General features: G+C 38.1%; 1 protein-coding gene across 1 annotated transcript in view; it reads right to left on the reverse strand.

The window, feature by feature from the left end:
- Positions 1-21,573, reverse strand: part of TTC3 (tetratricopeptide repeat domain 3) — a gene marked incomplete at both ends in the record, with an annotated part of 107,285 nt that overhangs the window by 43,346 nt on the left and 42,366 nt on the right. Inside the window, 12 exons of the mRNA XM_080696452.1 lie at positions 2,299-2,625; positions 3,747-3,883; positions 4,768-4,832; positions 5,673-5,765; positions 10,779-10,880; positions 11,609-11,731; positions 13,208-13,328; positions 17,302-17,414; positions 18,465-18,545; positions 19,211-19,345; positions 20,571-20,655; positions 20,821-20,881. Of these exons, the coding sequence (XP_080552578.1) occupies positions 2,299-2,625; positions 3,747-3,883; positions 4,768-4,832; positions 5,673-5,765; positions 10,779-10,880; positions 11,609-11,731; positions 13,208-13,328; positions 17,302-17,414; positions 18,465-18,545; positions 19,211-19,345; positions 20,571-20,655; positions 20,821-20,881 (1,443 nt within the window). The remainder of the gene's footprint in view (positions 1-2,298; positions 2,626-3,746; positions 3,884-4,767; positions 4,833-5,672; positions 5,766-10,778; positions 10,881-11,608; positions 11,732-13,207; positions 13,329-17,301; positions 17,415-18,464; positions 18,546-19,210; positions 19,346-20,570; positions 20,656-20,820; positions 20,882-21,573) is intronic.

Genomic DNA, 21,573 nt, shown 5'->3' on the forward strand with positions numbered 1-21,573 from the left:
TAAAATCAAAGTGAGATCCACATCTTTAAATGTGGTTTCATTACAATTTCCTTATATTTTCAGTGAAAGATTTAAATACTTGAGACCAGACTTACTGAAGCTGTTATGTATTTTAGAAACACCATTTAACACAGATACTATAAAGCAATAGTTTTTATTTATTAGTTAAGAACAACGGGCTGAAGACTTCTATCATTATAGCTGTCTTTACTGTACATATGAGAGGACAGTGGGCCATTAAGTTCCTTTAAAAACAATACTAAGTTTTTCACTAATTCATGACTTTCATTCCAACTGAATGAAAAACTAGCAAGATTTTACAATGTTTTTCTACATGTATTCCATAGCAAAAATCAAAGACCATCAACAACATACAAAATTTTCCCAAATGCTTTTATTATAAGATAAATGAATAAACAGCTCTCCCAAACTCCCAGAACTGCTCCTTATCCTCCAAATATCATGGTTTCTCACCATAATACAAAAATCAAGGTGGTCACTCCTGCTTTATTCCCTATCCTCCAAGTCAGGAAACGGGTGGCTGCAACTTGTAATTGAAAAGATGGTGAAGCTTTGCTCCTTACTAACACAGCTACCAGAAGAGCAAGGCGGCAGCCAGCTCAGCTTCCCCGTCATGCCTTGAATGCAGCAGTCACCCCTGGCCCGGGCTCGAGGGTCTCAAGTTAGTCAGTCAGTGAGTCAGAGACTACTCAGTCATCTGGAATGCTGTTTTTTCCAAATGAAACAGTCTACAGAGGTCATGCTGCACGAGAAACCAATCAGTGACTAACATAAAATACTCACACAATCAAAGTGAAGGGAACTGCCAATAAAGAAATACATCCACATTCCCTAACCAGGCTTCCCTGGCGCATGCACTCCTGAGGGTAGGCAGGCTGTACCAATATTAAAATCATTCCTTCTTCTCGGTCTCTGCCTCCCGAATGCTGGGATTACAAGCATGTGCCACCATGCCCGGACTGACTTTCCTTTCTTTACTTAAATATATGTGAGTTTTACATCAGGGCTATAGCAACACCTTTACTAATTTTTACAACGAAGTATGCATACCTTTACTCTTCAGAATAAAGAGATTTATATCACAAGACATACTCGTGTTCTCCTGTCAGTGAGTTGCAAGGCTCAAATATTACATCACAGTGGCCAGCAGTCCTGCCATGTAGCACAACTCAGGGAAGCCTGCTTCTCCACTGTGACACTATCTGCTGAAGCAGACTAAAATAAGCAATAATTGCATAACTTACTTATCTATTAGACATTAGTGAAACTCTTGCCACTTCTTACTCAAAGTAATTTTCTAGGTAAGAAACCCATGGAGACCTCTGCTCAAGCAGGAGTGTTAGCTATGAATGGTGCCAAGCTTGCTGCCACTTAACCTTGTCTCTACCAATAGAAACTGACCAGAATCTTCTCTGAAACCTCAAATTCTAACGTGTCTCTAAACATAGGCAGGGCAGCTGCCCGAGGCTGGGCAGGCTCCACCCTTTGGAAGGCACTACTCTCTTTTCCGTGGCCCCTTTAGTCTTTCATCTAACAGGTGCCAATGCAATCAGCTCCTGTGCCAGGCCAGTTGTTAACCCGAGTCGCCACATAAACAGCACCTTGGAGGGTGCTCAATTCTCCCATACCAAGGGGCAGACAATCGCGTGTTTGCCTTCTGCAGTCCCTGCATGGCCTTGAGCAAAGAGCCTGCACAAAAGGTAGGGGTGTCTCTCCACCCTTCCCTTCTCCCAGCAAAATGAGGAACATCACAACAGAGCTTATAACACTGTGATTCACAACAGCCAAGGAACCCCTTGACATGTGTCTACCAATCCTTACATACACATTTGCCAAGGCGATCCTAAATCGGCAGTCTCATCCACTCATCCTATGTTTCTCTTCACAGATCTGAATTTTCTTTTATTTTTTTTCTCAACACAGCTACCAAACTACACAATCCTGGAAGGTACTCCACTGAAAGCACCTCCAGGGTATAATATTTACACATGATTGTATCTAGTGTTCACATTATTTAAACACTTACAAATAGCTTAGCATAATACAGTCTGGATTTTCGTAATGACTGACCTTTCTTTTATTTACACTTTTTCAGAAAAAATATTGTCATCTATAAAATAACCTAAAAATTATGTGTTGGAGTGGTGGTGTCTTTACCCTACAGATCTGTATTCCCACGTTTAAAAAGTCACAAATCATAAGATAGTAAAATAAAAAAGAATTCAGCTTACATTTATCCTTCCCACTAACATCCCTCTAGAACCTAAAGGGACATACCAAAGCTATTGAGTTTCTGAATCCAGGTGGCTAATTTGGGCTCCACTTCTTTAAGCTCGCTCAAAACATGCAGAAATATCCTTGTCTTTACTCTGTTCTTTTCTTGAACCAAGTGACGAATGACATAGTCCACGGCTTCATTGAGAAAATTTCTGCTTGAAAAACACGTTGTATAGTCTTCTGTGCTCAAGACTTTCCAAGAAAGTAATTCTTTGAGAAGCTTGGAAGTATTCAGTATACCAGACTTTATCTTGTCAGCATACTGTCTTATGCACTGCAGAATTCTGTCATCAAGGAACTCACAATTCTTAGCATTGTCTACAGTTTCTAAGGATAAATAACAAAGGTTAAAATGATAATAGGACTAACCTGAAACTTAGTAAAAATAAAAATATGTAAAATATGATTTGGATTGAGTATTTGTATAATTTTACATAAGCAATTCATGAAATTTAGTACTTAAAATTAGCAATATTCATTTAACAATATATCTGAAGACACAAAGAAGCTCAGCTAGGGGTGTAGCTCGGTGGCAGAGCTCGTGCTTAGCATACAAAGCCCTGGGTTCAGTTATTCAATGCCCCCCACCAAAAAAAGGACATGTAAGTTCACATTAAATCAAGCATATCAGAAGCAAGGGCGTCTAGCCCTCACGCCACATCATTTATGTAATAGCAACTAAAACCTCATTTCCTCTAAAATAATGTGTCTTTCCTCAATAATTCTGACCCAGACATAGTAACTAAATGTTGTGTTCAATAAATGTTTAGTCTTTAAGCATGCAAAGTTAAAATTCATTCACTGAACTTTTCTAGTAGAAAGGAGAATTATGATTGATTTATAGAACATTTTTGGAAGTGAAAAGTAAAGACGGCAAGAGAAATATATTTCATTTTGGAAACACAGCCACACTAGGAGAAAATGGGGGAAACTTACTTTAACTCAAAACTGAAAATATTCGTATAGGCCAATATGTCCATAGGAATAGTAAAACTGACCCATGAGACAGCCCCGTGCTGACAGGGAAGGAAGGGATAATGAGCGTAAAACAGCCTGGGCTAGGTCATCTCCAGGGGACCTTTCATGAACCGCTTCTCTATCTAAACTGCATTTTTTCCAGATAATTAGATAACTAACACTCTGGAACTTGAATCCACATGGCAGACTTTATAGTACATGGTCAAGCATACAATATGCAGGCACATATTAGACCCTCATTTTGGAGAAGAGGAAGGGGACACAGCGTCCCCAGGGTTAGCAGCAGGGCCTCTCAAATGAGCACTCTACACACCACTGCCCTCGCCGTGAGCAACAGAGGACAGCGTGAAGATGCTGAGATGCGCACTGTAGTTACAGCACTGAAGCACATCTGGTTTCAGCTGGAGGGCGACCAACAGGAGGCCTGGAGGAAGGCCCTGCTGCGCGCTGACCGGCTGGCTGCTGCCTACCTTTCTGCTCTTCGTTCTTGGCGGGACTGCTTTCTCTCAAGTCCTCCTCCATTCTTTCTTGTGCTAACTTTTTTGCCTCTTGTTTTTGGATCTTTCTCTTCATCTTTTTGTCTTCTTTCAGTCTTAGCTTCTCTAGGCTGTAAACATTCTCAATTAATGATAACTTGCTTTTGTTATAAGCTCAATGAACTATTTCCCTTTCCCCAATGTAGAAACCATTCTCTAAGGTTGTGGCTTCTGATTAAGAATGTAAAGTCTAAGTCGTATAGATGTTATTTCCATGTACAAATACTATTGCACAGGCTGATAGGAATGGCAAAAATTAATCTGTAAGATTAAACTCTCGTTTCAAAGAAAAATACTATAGTAAAGTATTCTTTTCACATCATATACTGACCCACAACATGGGAATTGGGTTCATCTGGTTATAGTGAATTCTTTCAAACAAATAATTCTGTTTATCTTTTCTTTTGCTTTTTCTTGGTTACAAATGATTTTTTAAAAAAAGAATTACTCTTTAGGATGAAAATAAATAAGCAGAATGAAAAAGAAAAAGAATTGGAATTATTTGATACTTGATCTGAATAAAAAGGTACAGAGGGATGAATAATTTAGATGTACACAAAGTATTTCAAGATAGGAAACTACCACTGGCTCAAAGTGTTTAATGAGCAAAGATAAAAATAAAAAAATGTGCTTGGAATGAAAATTTTAAACAACTAGAGCTAACTACATAAATGTTATCTAAATGCCACATCTATTAACCAAATATGTACTCTCACAACATAAAATCTCATAATTTTACTTAAAATTCACCAACTAGTGAAAATGATTCATTTTGTAGTATATAGCCATTCTAAACTAGTTCTCTTTAAGTTTTAAATACCTGTATCCTTTTTAAAGTACTACTTAGACATATGTATACATAGCCAACTTTAAAAAGCATAATCGAAAAATCTGCATTTATTAGAGTTATATTCTAAGAGATACTAGAAAAATACTGATTGTTAAAAAATCTTACCTAGAACATTTCTGTTTCAGAATAGGTCTTGGAGGAACTTTTTCTTTTATGACCTTGTGTTCAAACTTTAAATAAAACAAAGATATCCAAAATTTGTTCCATACTCCCATGACATAGAGCACAAAACCACAAGCATTTTAGAAGCACACACAGTCAATGTTCAATTTGAGAGGGAACAGTGATGATGTTCTGACACAGACAAAAGCCCAGAAAGCGTTAGAAAATAATTTACTGAAAAGAGGAACAAGAGCAGACACACTTTAGGAAGACTTTTTAAAAGTTAAAAGTAAGCAGAAGACCCAGTAAACTGTCAATAGCATAATTACTCCTGCCACTCCCAAGTGATAAAGTTTAGTAAAGCTAATCTCCCTCAAGACACTCTTCCCCCATCCTAGTAAGTCCAGTCCCTCACCAATAATACCCAAAGGTTTAAAGGGGCCTAAGGTATCAAAAGTAAAATATAAGAAGCCTCACTTCACTATTATAAAATAAGAATTTGTAAAAATGCTTCATTGCGCTGGGCGTGGTGGCGCACGCTTGTAATCCGCGTGCTTGGGAGGTGGAGACAGGAGGATCGCTCTGGTTCGAAGTCAGCCTCTCTGGCTTAAGAGACCCTGTTTCCAAATAAATAAAAATATAAAATAGGTCTGGGAGTGTAGCCCGGACATAGAAGGGTTTCCAGGAACCTCAGTACCACCAAAAAAAAAAAAAAAAAAAAGCTTCATTGCAATGCACATCCTATTATTTTCTATATTTTCTTAAGTGATATATCTTGGAGGTTTTTTCCTTGAAAAAGACAATACCCCAAATCACACAACTTCCACAAATTTAAACTATGTTTTAAAAGATGTAAACAAAATTGGCTATCAATTTAATCAAGTTTCCCCTGTATTATAGATACTTACTTCACATTTAACTTGACCACCACTGCTAAAGATGATAATCTTAGAAATAATACCTTCACAGTCAGGGGTAAGACAAATTCCTTGTAGAAAATCCTATTTAAGTTAAAAAGAAGAAGATTTGTTATGTCTACAAGGGAGAAATTTAACACATTCACATCTAACCAGTAAGTATAGTCAAAATATAATGTACAACTTCCTTCAGGAAAGCACTAAACATGTGCAGTGCTCCCAGGCATTTTTAGTGATATACTTCCAGGTGTGGGGTTGACCATATGAGCTGCTTTGGTCAATGAAGTGTGCTGACAGGGCATATACCATGACTAAGCAAAGCTTTCAGAAACCAGTGTGGACTGGCCATGGCTCTTTTCCCTCTCAAAAAGGAACATGATCCAAAAAAGTGCCGTTCTACAACATGGATACGATACATCCAGACACAAGGAACACAGCCACACAGCGTAAGAGCTGCTATAGCTCACCCCTGGCCGACAACTGCCAAAGTTCAGGAAAAGTATTCTAACCAAGTAATGAGCTTCTCACTGTAAGCTGCAAACATTTGAGCATAGCACGGTGAAAGAGGACTAATTTCGATCCATGGGATAGGTTAAGACCACTAAAAGGAAGGGTACAGTTAGGGAAACTCAAGACACCAGAAGTTGCTCTATGGTAACACAGGTTCTGGCTACAGCATTTAGTTCCTGTTAACCCTGAAAATGTATTTCTACAAACTTAATTCCTACTACTATATGACACTTAACACAATCGCCTTACTTTTCCCCACACTAAGGATAGTGCCCTACACAGGCCCACACAAAGTAGAAAAAGGTCTCCCGTTTTTTTAAGGCCCATAGCCTAGAGATGAGAAGTAAATGTTAGGGACGCAGTAAGATTATAACATGTGCCCTCTTCCAAAACACTCTACCCTAATGGTTCAGTTAATCATTACCTTAACATAAGGAATTCCCCATGAGATATACACACAATGGAATTCTACTCAGTAATAAAGAGCAAAATTATGTCATTTGCAGGAAAATGAATGTTATGTTAAGAGAGATTAGCCAGTCATCAAAAGTGAAGGGTCATATGTGAAGTCAGGGAGTAATCAGGACACCAGAGGGGCTTGGAATGATAGAGGAGAAACCCTAGTGCAGCAATGCGGGGAGGGGGCTCAGGGGAGGGAGGGAGAATTAATACAGAAAACACCTCCACTGACAGTACCAATGCCAATCCCAGGATCATGTATGGGGAGTGGGGAGCTCATCAAGGGCTCTGTGTGTGTATGTCACTCACTCTGAACCACATTATGATGTGAGATTAGAATGCCAATGTACGAGAGAGAGAGAGAGAGAGGGAGGAGAGGGAAGAGGGAGAGGTGTGTGTGTGTCCCATAAGAAATGACAAATTACCTTATCAAATTTTGGTAAAAAAAAAAAATGCTGACACTTTCTTTTTTATTACCCCATGTAATTACCATTAATTTTTCAAATTTTATTTATTTATATAATTTATTTTGTGGTACTGGGGATGGAACCCAGGGACATTCTACCTCCAAGCTACAACCTCAGCCCTAATTTTTAGTCTCTTTATTTTATTTTAATTAATTAATTTATTTATTTTTGTGGTATTGGAGATGGAACCCAGAGACTTTCTACCTCTGGGGTATACTCCCAGCCCTATTTTATACTTTATTTGGAAACAGGGTCTCACTAAGTTGCTGAGAGCCTCACTCAGTAGCTGAGGCTGGCTTTGAACCTGGCCATCCTCCCGTCTCAGCCTCCCAAGCGCTGGGATTACAAGCGTGCACCACCACGCCTGGCTAAGTTTATCTCTAATGTGCTTTTATTGGTGCATTATAGTCTCATGTCATAACGTAAATCATGTTGCCAATAACATCCATGCACACAGCCCTTACCCTGTGCCCCAGACTTCAATTATTATTATTATTATTTTTTTTGCAGGTCTGGGGAAGGAACCCAGGGGCATTTGACCTCCGAGCTACAACCCCTGCCCTATTTTTTATTATTTTATTTTTGAAATCGGGTCTCACTGAGTTGCACAGGGCCTCACTAAGTAGCTGAGGCTGTCCGGGAACCGTGATCCTCCAGGTCTCAGCCTACCAAATGCTGGGATTACAAGCGTGAGCCACCACGCCTGGCTCAGACTTTAATTCTATATTAACCTTTCCAAGTGAATAACAGAGATCTCTGAAGAACTGAAATTGTCAGTGCATAATTTAAGACCTGTATTTTAAAATGAGGCATATAGTTTTTATCATGAGCAGCGGCGCCATATTGCCACCAGCGGCGGTGGCAGGAGCAGCAGCGAATTCACCGAGTCCACGACAGCTCCATCTGCGTATTCAACAACAGTGAGTCAAATTGCGGGCCCCAGAGGAGAAATCCCAGTACTGACTCCCAGGGACTTGACCCAGTGGGGGAGTGGCGGTGGCAGAGATATCACACCATAGGAGAATGCACAACATGGCACCCCCCATAGTCTAAAGCAGCCTCTACTGACTCCCTGGATCTGAGACTTTGTGATACAACCCAGTAAAGGAGTAGTGGTGACTGAGATACCACAGACTTGAGATCCAGAGCACCTTAAGTGAAGTCGTAGTGACACAAGGGAAGAACCCAGAGAAGGCACAAACTCCCAAAATCATGGGAAAGAGGAATAACAATGGAGCAATGAATGTCCACAACCCCACAACATCAGAACCCGATAAAACAGAAATTCAGAGATTTCTAGAAGATCAAGTCAGGAAAATAACTGTAGAAATAATAGAGGTGTTTCGAAAAGAATTCAGAGAGAGCCAAAGAGAGATAAAGGATGCAATTAATGAAGTAAAGGCCTCAATTCAAAGTACAAACAACCGATTAGACCACATGGAGAATAGAATCTCACTCTTAGAAGATGAGCAATCCAAAAATGAATGCATAGTTTCTAATCTAGAAAAAAATATCCGACAGCAGGAATCTGACATTGAAGAAATATGGGCCCATTTTAAGAGAGCTAACCTAAGAATAATTGGAATAGAGGAGGGAAAAGAAGGTGAAACCAAAGGGATCAACAATCTCTTCAAGGAAGTAATAGCAGAAAATTTTCTAAACATAGAGCAAGAGGTTGATACACAGGTCCAGGAAACTTATAGAACTCCCTTTAGACAGGATCGGAGAAGAGGATCCCCATGCCACATAATTGTCAAAATGACCAATGTGGAAGCCAAGCAGAGAATCTTAAAGGCAACAGAAACAAAGGGCCAAGTGACAGTCAGAGGAAAACCAATTAGAATCACTCCAGACTTCCCAAACCAAGTCATGAGAGCCAGAAGGGCTTGGAGTAACATATTCCAAACTCTGAAAGAAAACAACTTCCAGCCAAAAATTTCCTACCCAGCAAAACTTTCTATCAAATTAGATGGAGAAATAAGAAGCTTCCATGACAAACAGAAACTGAAGGAATTTATGTCTTCAAAACCAGCGCTAGAGAAAATACTCAAAGAGATTAACTACAAAGAAGAAATAGGTAACACACACCAGAACCAGAGAAACAAGAGTTTCCATCCAACAGACAAATAAGATTAGTTATCTGTGGAGATTCATTATTTATGTTAGTCTTATACCTATCTCTAAATTGTATTGTTTGCTTTTATTGTTAATTTTTAGGATTTCTAGTTGGAATATTAATATACCTTCAGATATAGCATTTGGAAATATTTTATCCCATTCTATCAGTAACTTTTAACTCTGTTTACATTGTCTTTGGATATACAATATTTTATTTTTTAGGGAGTGTGTATACCCTTTTGTTGCCTGTGCCATTGAAATCATATCCAAGAAATCACTGCCAATTTCAATGTTGTGAGCTTTTATGACCCAGATTTTCTTCTAAAAGTTTATAGCATTAAGATTTATATTTAGGTCTTTTATCTATTTTGAGTTAATATTTGTATATGGGATTAGGTAAGGGTCCAATTTTATTCTTTTCCATGTAATTATTATGTTTCAACAATATTTAGTTAAAAGATTATTATTTCCTCCACCAAATGTTCGTGGAAACCTCGTCAAAAATAAGTTGACAAAATATGGAAGAATGTATCTCTAGGCTTTTATTTAACTCCAATGGTTTATATATCTGCCTTTAGAACAGTACTGCACTGCTTCAATTATTGTAGCTTTATATTGTTTGAAATTAGAAAATATATATCTTCTAGCTTTGTTCTTTTTTGAGATCGTTTTGGGTATCTAGAGTCCATATTACATATTAGGATAGATTTTTTTCTGAAAAATAAATATATAAATATATGATAGTTTCACCTAAAAAAAAAAGAAAAAAATATTCTCTGGTAAGAAAGAAAGCAAAAATAAATATTAAAATGTTATCTTTAGGGCCGGGCGTGGTGGCGCACGCTTGTAATCCCTGCGCTTGGGAGGCAGAGACAGGAGGATCGCGCAGGTTCGAAGTCAGCCACGTGCGCTGGCTTAGGAGACCCTGTTTCCAAATAAAAATATAAAATAGGTCTGGGAGTGTAGCCCAGAGGTAGAAGGGCTTCCAGGAACGCCAGTACCACAAAAAAGAAAAGAAAAAAAATGTTATCTTTAAGTTATCAAATGCTTGGTATCAGACAAATGAAACTGTTATGTGAGATTATCATTTTTAATTTTGGATAAATTTATATAATACTAGATGTCAACCACTAAGCCAAGCATGGGAAGGAGGGATGGGGAGGGAATGGGGTGGGGATTGGGTGGGGGCTGACTGGGCGATGTGTGCATGTATGTCTACAAAAGTTTTTTGTATCCCACTATGATGTATGAATACAGTGCACCAATTAAAAAAAAAAAGAAAGAAAAAAAAGTTTTTATCATAACATTAACAACACAAAAGTTAGTTGATAATTAAAGGCCTCTATTTACTGCCTTTATGGCTGCATAAAATCTTAAAACTCATTTTGTATTACCATTGAAGTTGTAATTTAAAAATTTCTAATGATGTCCAGAATTATCAGGAAAAAAATTTTCCTCACGTAAGACATTTTCTGAAGATTTGAGAAAAAAAGTAAGAAACAAGAAACAACCTAAAAATCTAGACAATATTCTTATATCTTACCTTATCTATTTTATCATTAAAGGTTGTGGTTTTTAACTTCTTCCAGCAGTTCATGTGAAATTCTACTTTACAGTACTGGCAACAGCTGATTCGTATAAAACCCTGGGGTTTCAAAAAAATTTCAATTCATATTTCAAAAATGTCTGTCACATATACTCACTCGCCCAGTCATAGCAAACATATTAATATAAACAATTGTTACGTTCCCCTAGAAGATATAACTAGGCATTCCATCTCTTTGTAGGCAGTATAATACTACTATGCCCCCAAGAAAGACTGCCACCTTCATTTTCAGAGCTGGCAGCTGTATTATCCTTTACAATATATCAATATTTTATAAACATTACTTCATTGGATCTACTCACTAGATAGTGAAATAGTTACTTTCTTAAGTAAGCTAATAACTTAATCATCAGTTAATTTTAGGATGTGGTCTTAGGTTCTCAGGGACCAATTCAGAGATTGTAATGGCCGCTAGACCTTTGACTCGAGCTCCAAAAGCACTGAGCGTCCACACAGCAGAGGCGGCGGTCTCACGCTGCGTGCTAAGTTCCTAGGATTAGGCAGCAACGTGCGACGGTGGCTAAAAAGAGCATGGCCGCAGCCAGCTTGCTTTCTCTGGTCACCACCTCCGCCAGGGTTTCCTTCACTGACTGGGTTCCCATGTGAGGGGATTCAGACTAAAGAAATGTAGAGGAACGGGCAAGCAAGAGGAGACAAAACTGATATGCAGCCAGAGAACTTGGGCACCTCTAATTACAGAACGCGTTCTGAACTCATTTTAAGGCATAGCTTCACAAGCAACGTTCTATTGTAGAGTCATTATTTACCTTAAAGTCTGGATCAGTGATGTATATCTGAATTTTGGAATATCCACGGCATTTCTGATAGCAACAAACAGCATCTGGCACTGGAGGGAATCTGCATTCTTCAGCAAATTTCTCTAAGAGCATCTAAAACAAAATAAGTAAAATTTAATACTATTACTGATGCTATTTTGTCAGTAACATGGCTTGTTCTTTCAATAACATGTCACCATCAAAATATATCCAGTACAGAAATGTCTTAAATTTTTAGACAAAAAATCCTCTATAGAACTTTTAAAGTTTTCACTTTATAAAGACATGTCAATAGGAATGAAGATTGTTTTTTTTACAATTTCAGAGTAAGAATAAAAATTTTGTCATTATAATCATCAAACCTCATTTTAAAATTTGCAGTCGTAACACTAAAAGAACATATAACCTAATTAAAAATGATTAAACTGAATAGATACTTCTCAAAAGAAGAAATACAATCAGCCAATAAATCTACAAAAAAAGTTCATCATCACTAGCATTAAGTAAATACAAATTTAAGCTACACTGAGATTCCCTCTAACTCAAATTACAAGAGCGATCATCAAGAATACAAACAATACCAAATGCTGGGAGGATGTACTTTTTATTCATCCCTGGACAGGCACAGGGGCAGTTTCCCCTCCTTGGCTATTACAAACTGTGCTGCTACGAGCTCTGGTGTGCACTTTTTTGTGAGAACATGTTTTCCTTTCCTAGGAGTGGAACTGATGGGTCTTATGGTAACTCCATGCTCAATTATTTAGGAAACTGCCAGTCTATTCTCCAAAGCAGCTGCACTGTTTTACGTCACAACAAGTACTACTTTACAACAAGTACTACTGCTAGAGTTTCCCACGTCCTTACAGAATGTCCTGTCTACACACATCCTCTTCCCAGGTGCACAGCGTTGCCTCACTGTGGTGCCAGCGTTTCCCCAATGGTTATGAATACTGTGCTAACTGGCCAACTATTTTCTCTGCAGATATGCATCTTCAGATTTAACTAGTTTTTTTAAATTATTGGGTTTTAAAAGTTGACCCCCGTGATTTAAAAAGCTTCAGCCAAGTTCTGACTAGTGCAAGGATTTATGCAAGCCCTAACTTGTTCAATTCCAATACAATTTAGCCTTTCTAGAGATAAGCCTCCAGGTGACTCTACAAACAGTCCTGAGTTCCTATCTTCAAATACCATCTCAATAACTGTAGTGATGTAATAAAGCAGCAACGCTGCATCACACTCTAAACACGACCCACGCAGTGTGCTGACTGAGAAAGCAGGCGCGAGTCAGTGCCGGGCTCAAGCTTCAGCTCCTCCACTTTCTTGCTGCTTAACGTTGAGCTCACATCCCTTGACCTCTCTAAACTTAACCCTCCTCGTCTGTAATGGAGATGAGAATGAAATGACACACTGAGGCTGTGTGACTGGCAGACAGGAAACCTGCAATAAGGCTGGGGATCCTTGTTAGTCTTTGAAGGTCAAGTGCACGTCAGGAAGAGTGGAGAGAGTCCTGCTGCCTCCTGTCTTCCCATCCCAGAATCAGTCAGTGCAGGTGGGATTCTTACAGCTACCAAGACACCTTCTCATAGTCACCTTTATTTTCTCTGGCTGAGACTCTTCAATAACGACATTACTTGTGGGCCAAGTTAACACTCCAGGAAGACGACAAATCAAGGTTTTTGCTTTCTCAAAGTGATTGAGAGCTTCAAGGAACCTAGTCATAATTAGGAAGAAAGACGATATTAAAGATCTAACATGATATTTTCATTCATCACAACAAAAGTTAATCTTAAGCTCAATGGGAGGAGTACATTTGGTAAATCACTAGACAGAAAGAGTCAATGTAACTTAAGTTTCCTTTAAAAAAAAATTAACACCTAGCCTGGCGCAGTGACATACACCTGTAATCCCAGTATTTGGGAAGCTGAGACAGGAGGATCCTAGGTTGGAGGCTAGCCTCAGTAATTTAGTGGGACCCTCTACAACTTAGCAAGAGACTGTTGTTTTGCTACTGGCGAATGAACTCAAAGGCATTCTATCTCTGAGCTAAACTCCCAGCGCTATTTTAGTTTTTAATTTGAAACAGAGTCTCACTAAGTTGTAGAAGGCTTCACTAAGTTGCTGAGGCTGCTGCAGACCTGCTATCCTCTGGGCTCAGACTCTCAAGTACTGGGATCACAGGCATATGCCACCACATCTGGCTGAAAGACCGTTTTTCATGATGAAAAATAAAAAGGACTGGGGGTGTGGCTCAGAGGGAGAATGACCTTGGGTTCTATTAATGTCCCAGCACCAAGATAAATAAGGCCTGACCAGGCATGGTGGTACATGCCTTTAATTCCAGTACTTAGGAGACTGAGACGGGGATCCTAGATTCAAGGCCAGCATGTAACAAACGCTTCTTCAAAATAAAAAAATAAAATAGGGCCGGACAAGTTGCTCAGTGGTAGATGACCGCTGGGTTCAATCTCCAGTATCACACATACACACAAGAAACCTGAAGGCCTTATTACTCTTTGCTATTAATGTAATATAAATAAACACAGATTCTGGATTTACTATGGCACAAGTTACAACTACTAAGTATTATATTTTTAGGCGAAATCAAGCCTTTATTCTCTTCATACTAGAAAAGATTTTCTGCTTTCTCCAATCTTGAAATGATTTCTCAGTTTCAAAACTGTTTTAAGCCAGGAGTGGGGGCATAGCTTGGAGGAAGAATGCCTAATCCCAGTACTTGGGAATGTGAGACAGGAAGAGCACAAGTTTGAGAACAGTCTCAGCAAGTAGTGAGACTCTAATCAATCTAGTGAGATCCTGTTTGAAAATAAAAATAAAATAGGGCTTGGAGGTGCACCTGGGGACAGAATGCCTCTGGGTTCAGTCCCAATGCCAACCCCCCACAAAACTTAGTTTTGCCTAGATGGTATACAAAGATCCATGGGCAGAACCATCCATAAATGGTGGACCATGTTGTTAACAGTCATTAGCAACATGACTCTAAGACAGAAAATGCAAAAAGTAGCATATTATAAATTTAACTCATACTTACATTTAGGAATTAAAATACAAATGTCTTTCAACATGGCAGAGACTTCAGTTTACCACAATATATATTTTACACTTTTATATTACTTTTTTAGGCCTTGTAAATACCTGAATTTAACCAATGCATTAAACAAGTATGTCCTAAACAATTCACACTACACTTTGAAATTAATTTTATTGGCTATTACTGTAAAGGTGACTGCTAAATCCTTACTTCCCTGTCTACCCTATCCATAGTATAGGTCATCCTAGCCCAGTGGGAATTTTATGAAGTAAGATAACTTTCTTTAGTGTGTAAATATCTGTAAAGTTCTAGGCACGTTCTAAAATTGGGTTCCCAAAAGTCTCATAAAAATTCCCCTAAAAAGTTAAATGAAAATATAGGGATAATTAAAAATTCTAAATGATAATCAACCCATCAACAATTATTTCTTTTTAAATAAACTCAACACAAGCTGGGTGTGGTGGCACATGCTTGTAATCCCAGTGCTTGGGGGGGTGAGACAGGAGGATCACACAGGTTCGAAGCCAGCCTCAAGCTACTGAGTGAGGCTCTCTGCAACTTAATGAAACCCTGTTTCCAAATAAAGTATAAAATAGGTCTGGGAGTACAGCCCAGAGGTAGCAAAGCCCCTGAGTTCCACCCCCAGTTTCACCAAAAAAACAAAATAAGAAAATAAATCAACTCACATAACATACTTACCACTATATTAAGTGCAAGTGACAGACTTATTTTTTTTTAGTGACAAGACTAAGAGATATGAATCATTGAGAGAACAGCTATATATTAAATTCTGAGTAAGAATTCCAAGCATAATGGACATTTAGAAAAATGTTTATTCCTAACTCATGATGTCTTTGAATATATATCCCCCTTTTTGGGGCACTCTAGATGGAACCCAGCAGCATTCTACCTCCAAGCTATACCTCTAGCCCAATTACCTTTCTTATTTGGAAACAGGATCTCACTGGGTTGCTAAGAGCCTAGCTAACTTGTTGAGGCTGGCTTTGAACCTGTGATCATCCTGTCTTACTGAAAACATTTTCACACGCATTTTTTGGAAACAGGTATTTGACTAAAAATTATAATCATATATGTTACTGTTACTTATTTGCTTATTTACTTATCTATTTATTTTGGGTGGTACTGGGGTTCCTGGAAGCCCTTCTACCTCCCGGGATACACTCCCAGACCTATTATATATATATTATATATATTATATTATATATATTATATTATATATATTTTATATATATATATATATATTTTTGTGTGTGTGTGTGTGTGTGTGTGTGTGTTACTGGGGGTGGAACCCAGAGGCTTTCTACCTCTGGCTATACTCCCAGACCTTTTTTATATTTTATTTGGAAACAGGGTCTCACTAAGTTGCTGAAAGCCTCACCAAGTAGCTGAGGTTGGCCTCAAACCTGCGCGATCCTCCTGTCTCAGCCTCCCAAGCGCGGGGATTACAAGCGTGCACCATCACGCCCAGCTTTTATATTTTTTTATTTTTGGAAACAGGGTCTCTTAAGCCAGCGGGGCTGGCTCCGAACCAGTGCGATCCTCCTGTCTCCCCCTCCCAGGTGCGGGGATTACAAGCGTGTGCCACCACTCCCAGCTCTATCTATTTATTTTTACTGGGGATTGTATCCAGGAGGGTCCTACCTCCAAGCTACCCCAAGCCCTATTTTATTTTTTATTTTGAAACAGTCTTGCTAGGTTGCTGAGAGTCTAAGTTGCTAGGGCTGGTCTTGAACCTGTGATCTTCCTGTCTCAGTCTTCCAAGTACTTGGATTACAGGCATGTGCCCCACAACCCAGCTTTACTTCTTATTTTGAAATAGGGTCTCACTGAACTGCTAGGCTGACTTTGAATCTTTGAACCTCACGTTTCAGCCCCTCAAGTACTAGAATTAGAGGCTTTGTGCCACCCCCCTCCCCCAGTATGGAGATTGAACCCAGGGGCATTCTACCTCCAAAGCTACACCCTCAGCCCTATTCTTTTATTCTTTGTTTTGAAAAAGAGTCTCACTAGGTTGTGGAGAGCCTCATTAAGTAGCTGAAGCTGGCCACAAATGTGTGATACTCCTGTCTCAGCCTCCCAAGTACTAGGATTACAAATGTGCAATACCACATCTGACTCACAATCATATTTTTAAGATATTAAACAATTCAAATTGTCACCATTTATATATGACATATATTAAAGGCTATTAAATCCTTCATATCAAATTACTCATTATTGACTTTCTTATTAAATTCAAAATTAGGAAACATTAGAAACTGCACTGACTAGCTTTATCAAAAATTAATACTGACACTAAGATGGAAGCTTCTTAAAGTAAATCACCATTAAGATGGTGATTTAAAAAATAAGATATGCCAGGTATAGTAGCCCACACTTGTAATCCAGGTTCACGACCAGGGCAAGACATGTATTAAAATAAAAAATAAAATGGGGCTGTGGTGTAGCTCAGAGGTAGAATGCCCCTGGGTTTAACCACCAGTGAGACAGAGAGAGACAGAGGAAGACACACACCACACATACACACATAAAAGAATAATTCTAGAAAAAGACCATCATCACATTAGACCTCAAATGGATCATCAGCCTGGAGCTTAGTCTCATTTCTACTAACCTGTTTTTTTTCAAATATACTTTTCCAATTCCACAGTAGGCCAAGCAATCAAGTCCCTCATTGGGATAGTGTTCAATAATCCTCTTGAACTGATTTTCAGCTTCAGATAATTCCTTCAATAGCAATGAGATCAACAATCACTGATGTAAGAAGAGAAATGCTGGAAGAGACTTTATCTGAAGTTCATTCTCCTTGTGTAATCGTAAAAACTTTAATATTAAAAATTCCTATGGCAAAATTATACTTTCTGCATTTCATTTTTATAAATTTATGAACTTTATAATAACTTCTGATCATAGTTACTCAGATGGTCATATAGAGATTTTAATTGAATATATATATATATATATATACACACACACACACATATATAGTTTGATACAAAATGGTATACAAGCTGATTCACAATGTTTGTGTTCTCCAACTCCCTCTTTTCCCTCAACATTATGTTTCTGAGATCTACCTACCACGATACCTTAGATTCTTTACTCTTTATGTCAATAAAATATCATCTTTTTTTTCCCACTATGGATGGAACCCGGAGGCATTCTACCTCCAAGCTATACCTCCAGCCCGATTTTATTTCTTATTTGGTTACAGGGTCTCTCTAGGTTGCTGAGAGCCTCATAAGTTGCTGAGACTGGCTTTGAACCTGCATTCCCCCATCTTAGCCTCCCAAGAACTGGAATTGCAGGCATGCAACACCATGCCTGGCTCCTAATATAATCATTTTCTATTACAAAAAAATTTTCTATAAAATCTGGTTCTATAACACAAGCACATTTTTCTTTTTAAAAAAAACACAAAAAGCCAGGCGTGGTGGCACATGCTTGTAATCCCCGCGCTTGGGAGGCTGAGACAGGAGGATCACAGGTTCGAAGCCAGCCTCAGCTACTTAGTGAGGCTCTCAGCAACTTAGTGAGACCCTGTTTCCAAATAAAATATAAAATAGGCCTGGGAGTACAGCCCAGAGGTAGAAAGCCTCTAGGTTCCACCCCCAGTACCACCAAAAAAAATAAAAAATAAAAAAAACACAAAAACTTATAGCTATTTCAGACTTTCAAGAAAGTACACAGAAGAAAATAAACCAAAATGGAAAAAAATTCCTATCTTCTAAACTCAGTATCATATTTTAATTATTTATTTTTTGTAACAAATTTTACCTCAGGTTGTCCTATTCCAAGGAGAGAAATGGCAAGTCCGTACACTACTAAGACATAGTTGATCATGGCCAAGTTTAATTGCTGTCAATAAAAATGCTTTAGTTAAAAATCTGAACATAATCTTATCAATTTATATCATACTAATCTATCCACAATAGAAAATATATCACTAACCAGTATGATTACATTAAAGATCAAAGAGAATTAGAAAATATATTTTGCAAAGACACGCTGTTATACTGCTATCGAGTATTTAAAGATAGAATCAATGTTTTAGTCTTTGAGGCGCAGTTCATAATAGAATAATATAATTTTAATTAACGTCATATGCTTTTGTATGTAGGTCAATACAGTGGCAGATTAAGATAGATACATGCTCTTACAACCCTGCTCAATACTGATCTATCTAGTTAGTACTTTTTTGCTCTATGAAAAGATGCAACTAAGTTGAATCCAAACTGTTGATTTAGTAAATTCCTGATTAAAAGCTTGCTTTTTAATAAAAAGAGGAAAGGTGAGGAGCTTCTAATGACCCAAACAACGGCCAAGGAGTGTGTATAAACATGGATTCTATATTGAGTATAACCACAGTCTGAACTGGGAGCATTACTTGCATCCTGTAACCTAGAGGAGATTCATCCGATCTCAACAAGGTCTAAGGTCTTAATACAAGTCAAAGCCTTCTCTTCTAAATTCACCTGAGGTGAATTGGCACTGATAAACACATCACTGTTCAGCGATTGTACCTTTATTTTCTGGGGATCTAAACCATTCAGCAGTTCTGTAAAGGCCTGTGCAGCACTGCGGCAGCGCTGCTCTAACAAGGCTGTGTAGCCATCCTGTATTAAGCTTCGAAGCATCTTCATTATGTTAGCGAAATCCTGCAGAAAAAAATATTTTAGCTGTCCAATCTATAACTTTTTAGTTTAAAACTGAAGATACTATAAGTACTTTAAGTAATAATAAATGTTAAAATAACCAAACTACCCTCTATTCATTATATTCCTTTCTCAGCACTGTACCTTAAAAGGAAAATGTGTTGGCCAGGCATGGTGGTGCACGGTTGTAATCCCTGTGCTTGGGAGGCTGAGACAGGAGGATCGCACGGGTTCAAAACCAGCCTCAGCTACATAGTGAGGCTTTCAGCAACTTAGTGAGACCCTGTTTCCAAAAATTTTATATATATATATATATATATATGTATATATATATGTATATGTATATGTGTGTGTGCATATATATATATATATATATGGTTTATGAGTATAGCCCAGAGGTAGAAAGCCTCTGGGTTCCATCCCCAGTACCACCAAAAAAAAAAAAAAAAAAAAAAGGAAAATGTTAAGGTACAGTGTAACATGTTCACTCCAACATATCTGATTGTCAGCCTACTTGGAAGAATAGAAAGTTTGATTCTTAATGATTTTATTTATTTATTATTTATTTATTATTTTTGGTGGTACTGGGGTTCCTGGAAGCCCTTCTACCTCCAGGCTACACTCCCAGACCTATTTCATATTTTTTTATTTGGAAACAGGGTCTCTTAAGCCAGCAAGGCTGGCTCTGAACCAGTGCAATCCTCCTATCTCAGCCTCCCAAGCACAGGGATTACAAGCATGAGCCACCACGCCTGGCGATTCTTAATGATTTTAGAACAGACATGATTAAGACAGCATGTGATTAGATCTTTTTAAATTATCTAAATCTTTGAAAATATATAAAGTTATGATTACTGTTAAATCTTTGATAAACAATTCTACAGTATTAACCTCTGGGCCACTGGTTATCAAGTTAGTATGTAAATTGGTGAAGCCAGATGTGGTGGCACATGCTTGTAATCCCAGTACTTGGGAGACTGAGACAGGAAAATTACAGGTTCATAGACAGCCTCAGCTACTCAGTGAGGCCCTGTTTCAAATAAACAATAAAAAACAGAGCTGCGGATGTAGCTCAGAGGTAGAATGCCCCAGGGTTCGCTCTCCAGTAATTAAAATAAAATTACACTGGTGATAGTTTGGTTTCTTAGCAATCATGACTAAACTTGATTCGTGTGAAAAGTGTTTTGTTCAGAACTTGCCGCCTCCATTCGAAAGCTCTCTCCATTACCTGGTGCGCAGCTCTAGAAGATTTAGAAAACTGCTTCTCCAAGATGTTGTTCAAGTCTGCTGGTAAAGTCAACTGTGAATTAGAACTAAGAGAAAAGTCTGAGTCACTTAAAACAGCCCTACTTACAAAGAGAAAAAATATATTTCCTGAAGTTCACTTAAAATACTGAGTAAATAGAGAGTCATCAGAGTTCTTACATACAAATATTACCAAGTTACTGATTCCCCAAAATTAATTAGAGGAAAAATACCTGGATTTCTCTGACTCGTTGTTTCGAGATTTTTGTTTTCCTTTATGTCTTTGAGGTTGACCTGTGAATACAAAAGTATTTGTTTCTGAAATCGGTACTAAACATCTGTAAGTCTTGATTGTAAAACAGTAACAATATATGTAAATCAGAAAAAGAAAGCCATAGAAGCAAAATTGTGTGTTGTAAAACTACAAACAGGTTAAGCCAAAGGAGAAGATACTAATGTAAAATTATTATAAAGATAAATTAGAATAAAGATTATTAATTAGAATAAAGATTATTATTTAGGTTTATTGAAGATAGAGAATTACAGGTGATAGTTCTTCTCAGGCAGCTTACAACCAGACGGGACTAAAAAAGAATGTGTCTGTTCAGATTGTTGTTATTAAACAACAATCACCTTATGAAGAACAGAATATACTATGCCATGGGCATATTAATTCCATAGTCAGTAATTCTCTCCTAATTCACAGAAGGGAGAAACCGCCTAAAGCTAGAATGGATAGAAAAGCGCTGGCGAGAATGTAGCATTTGTTTCTGTTTTTGAAGAACAGATGGGTTGGATGGAATGACATGAATGCATAGTGGAGTTCATTTTAGAAATAGTAAGTACACATGTATAATCCAAAGAGCTTGACCAGCTGAAAGGCTGGAAAAGAGGTACAAAGGCAGGCTGTATGCTGAACATGGTGGCACACACTTGTAATCCCAGTACTTGGGAGGCTGAGACATTTTGCGAAGGTTCAAAGCCAG

This window comes from Muscardinus avellanarius (assembly GCF_963383645.1).
Source record: "Muscardinus avellanarius genome assembly, chromosome: 5".
Classification (NCBI taxonomy): Eukaryota; Metazoa; Chordata; class Mammalia; order Rodentia; family Gliridae; genus Muscardinus; species Muscardinus avellanarius.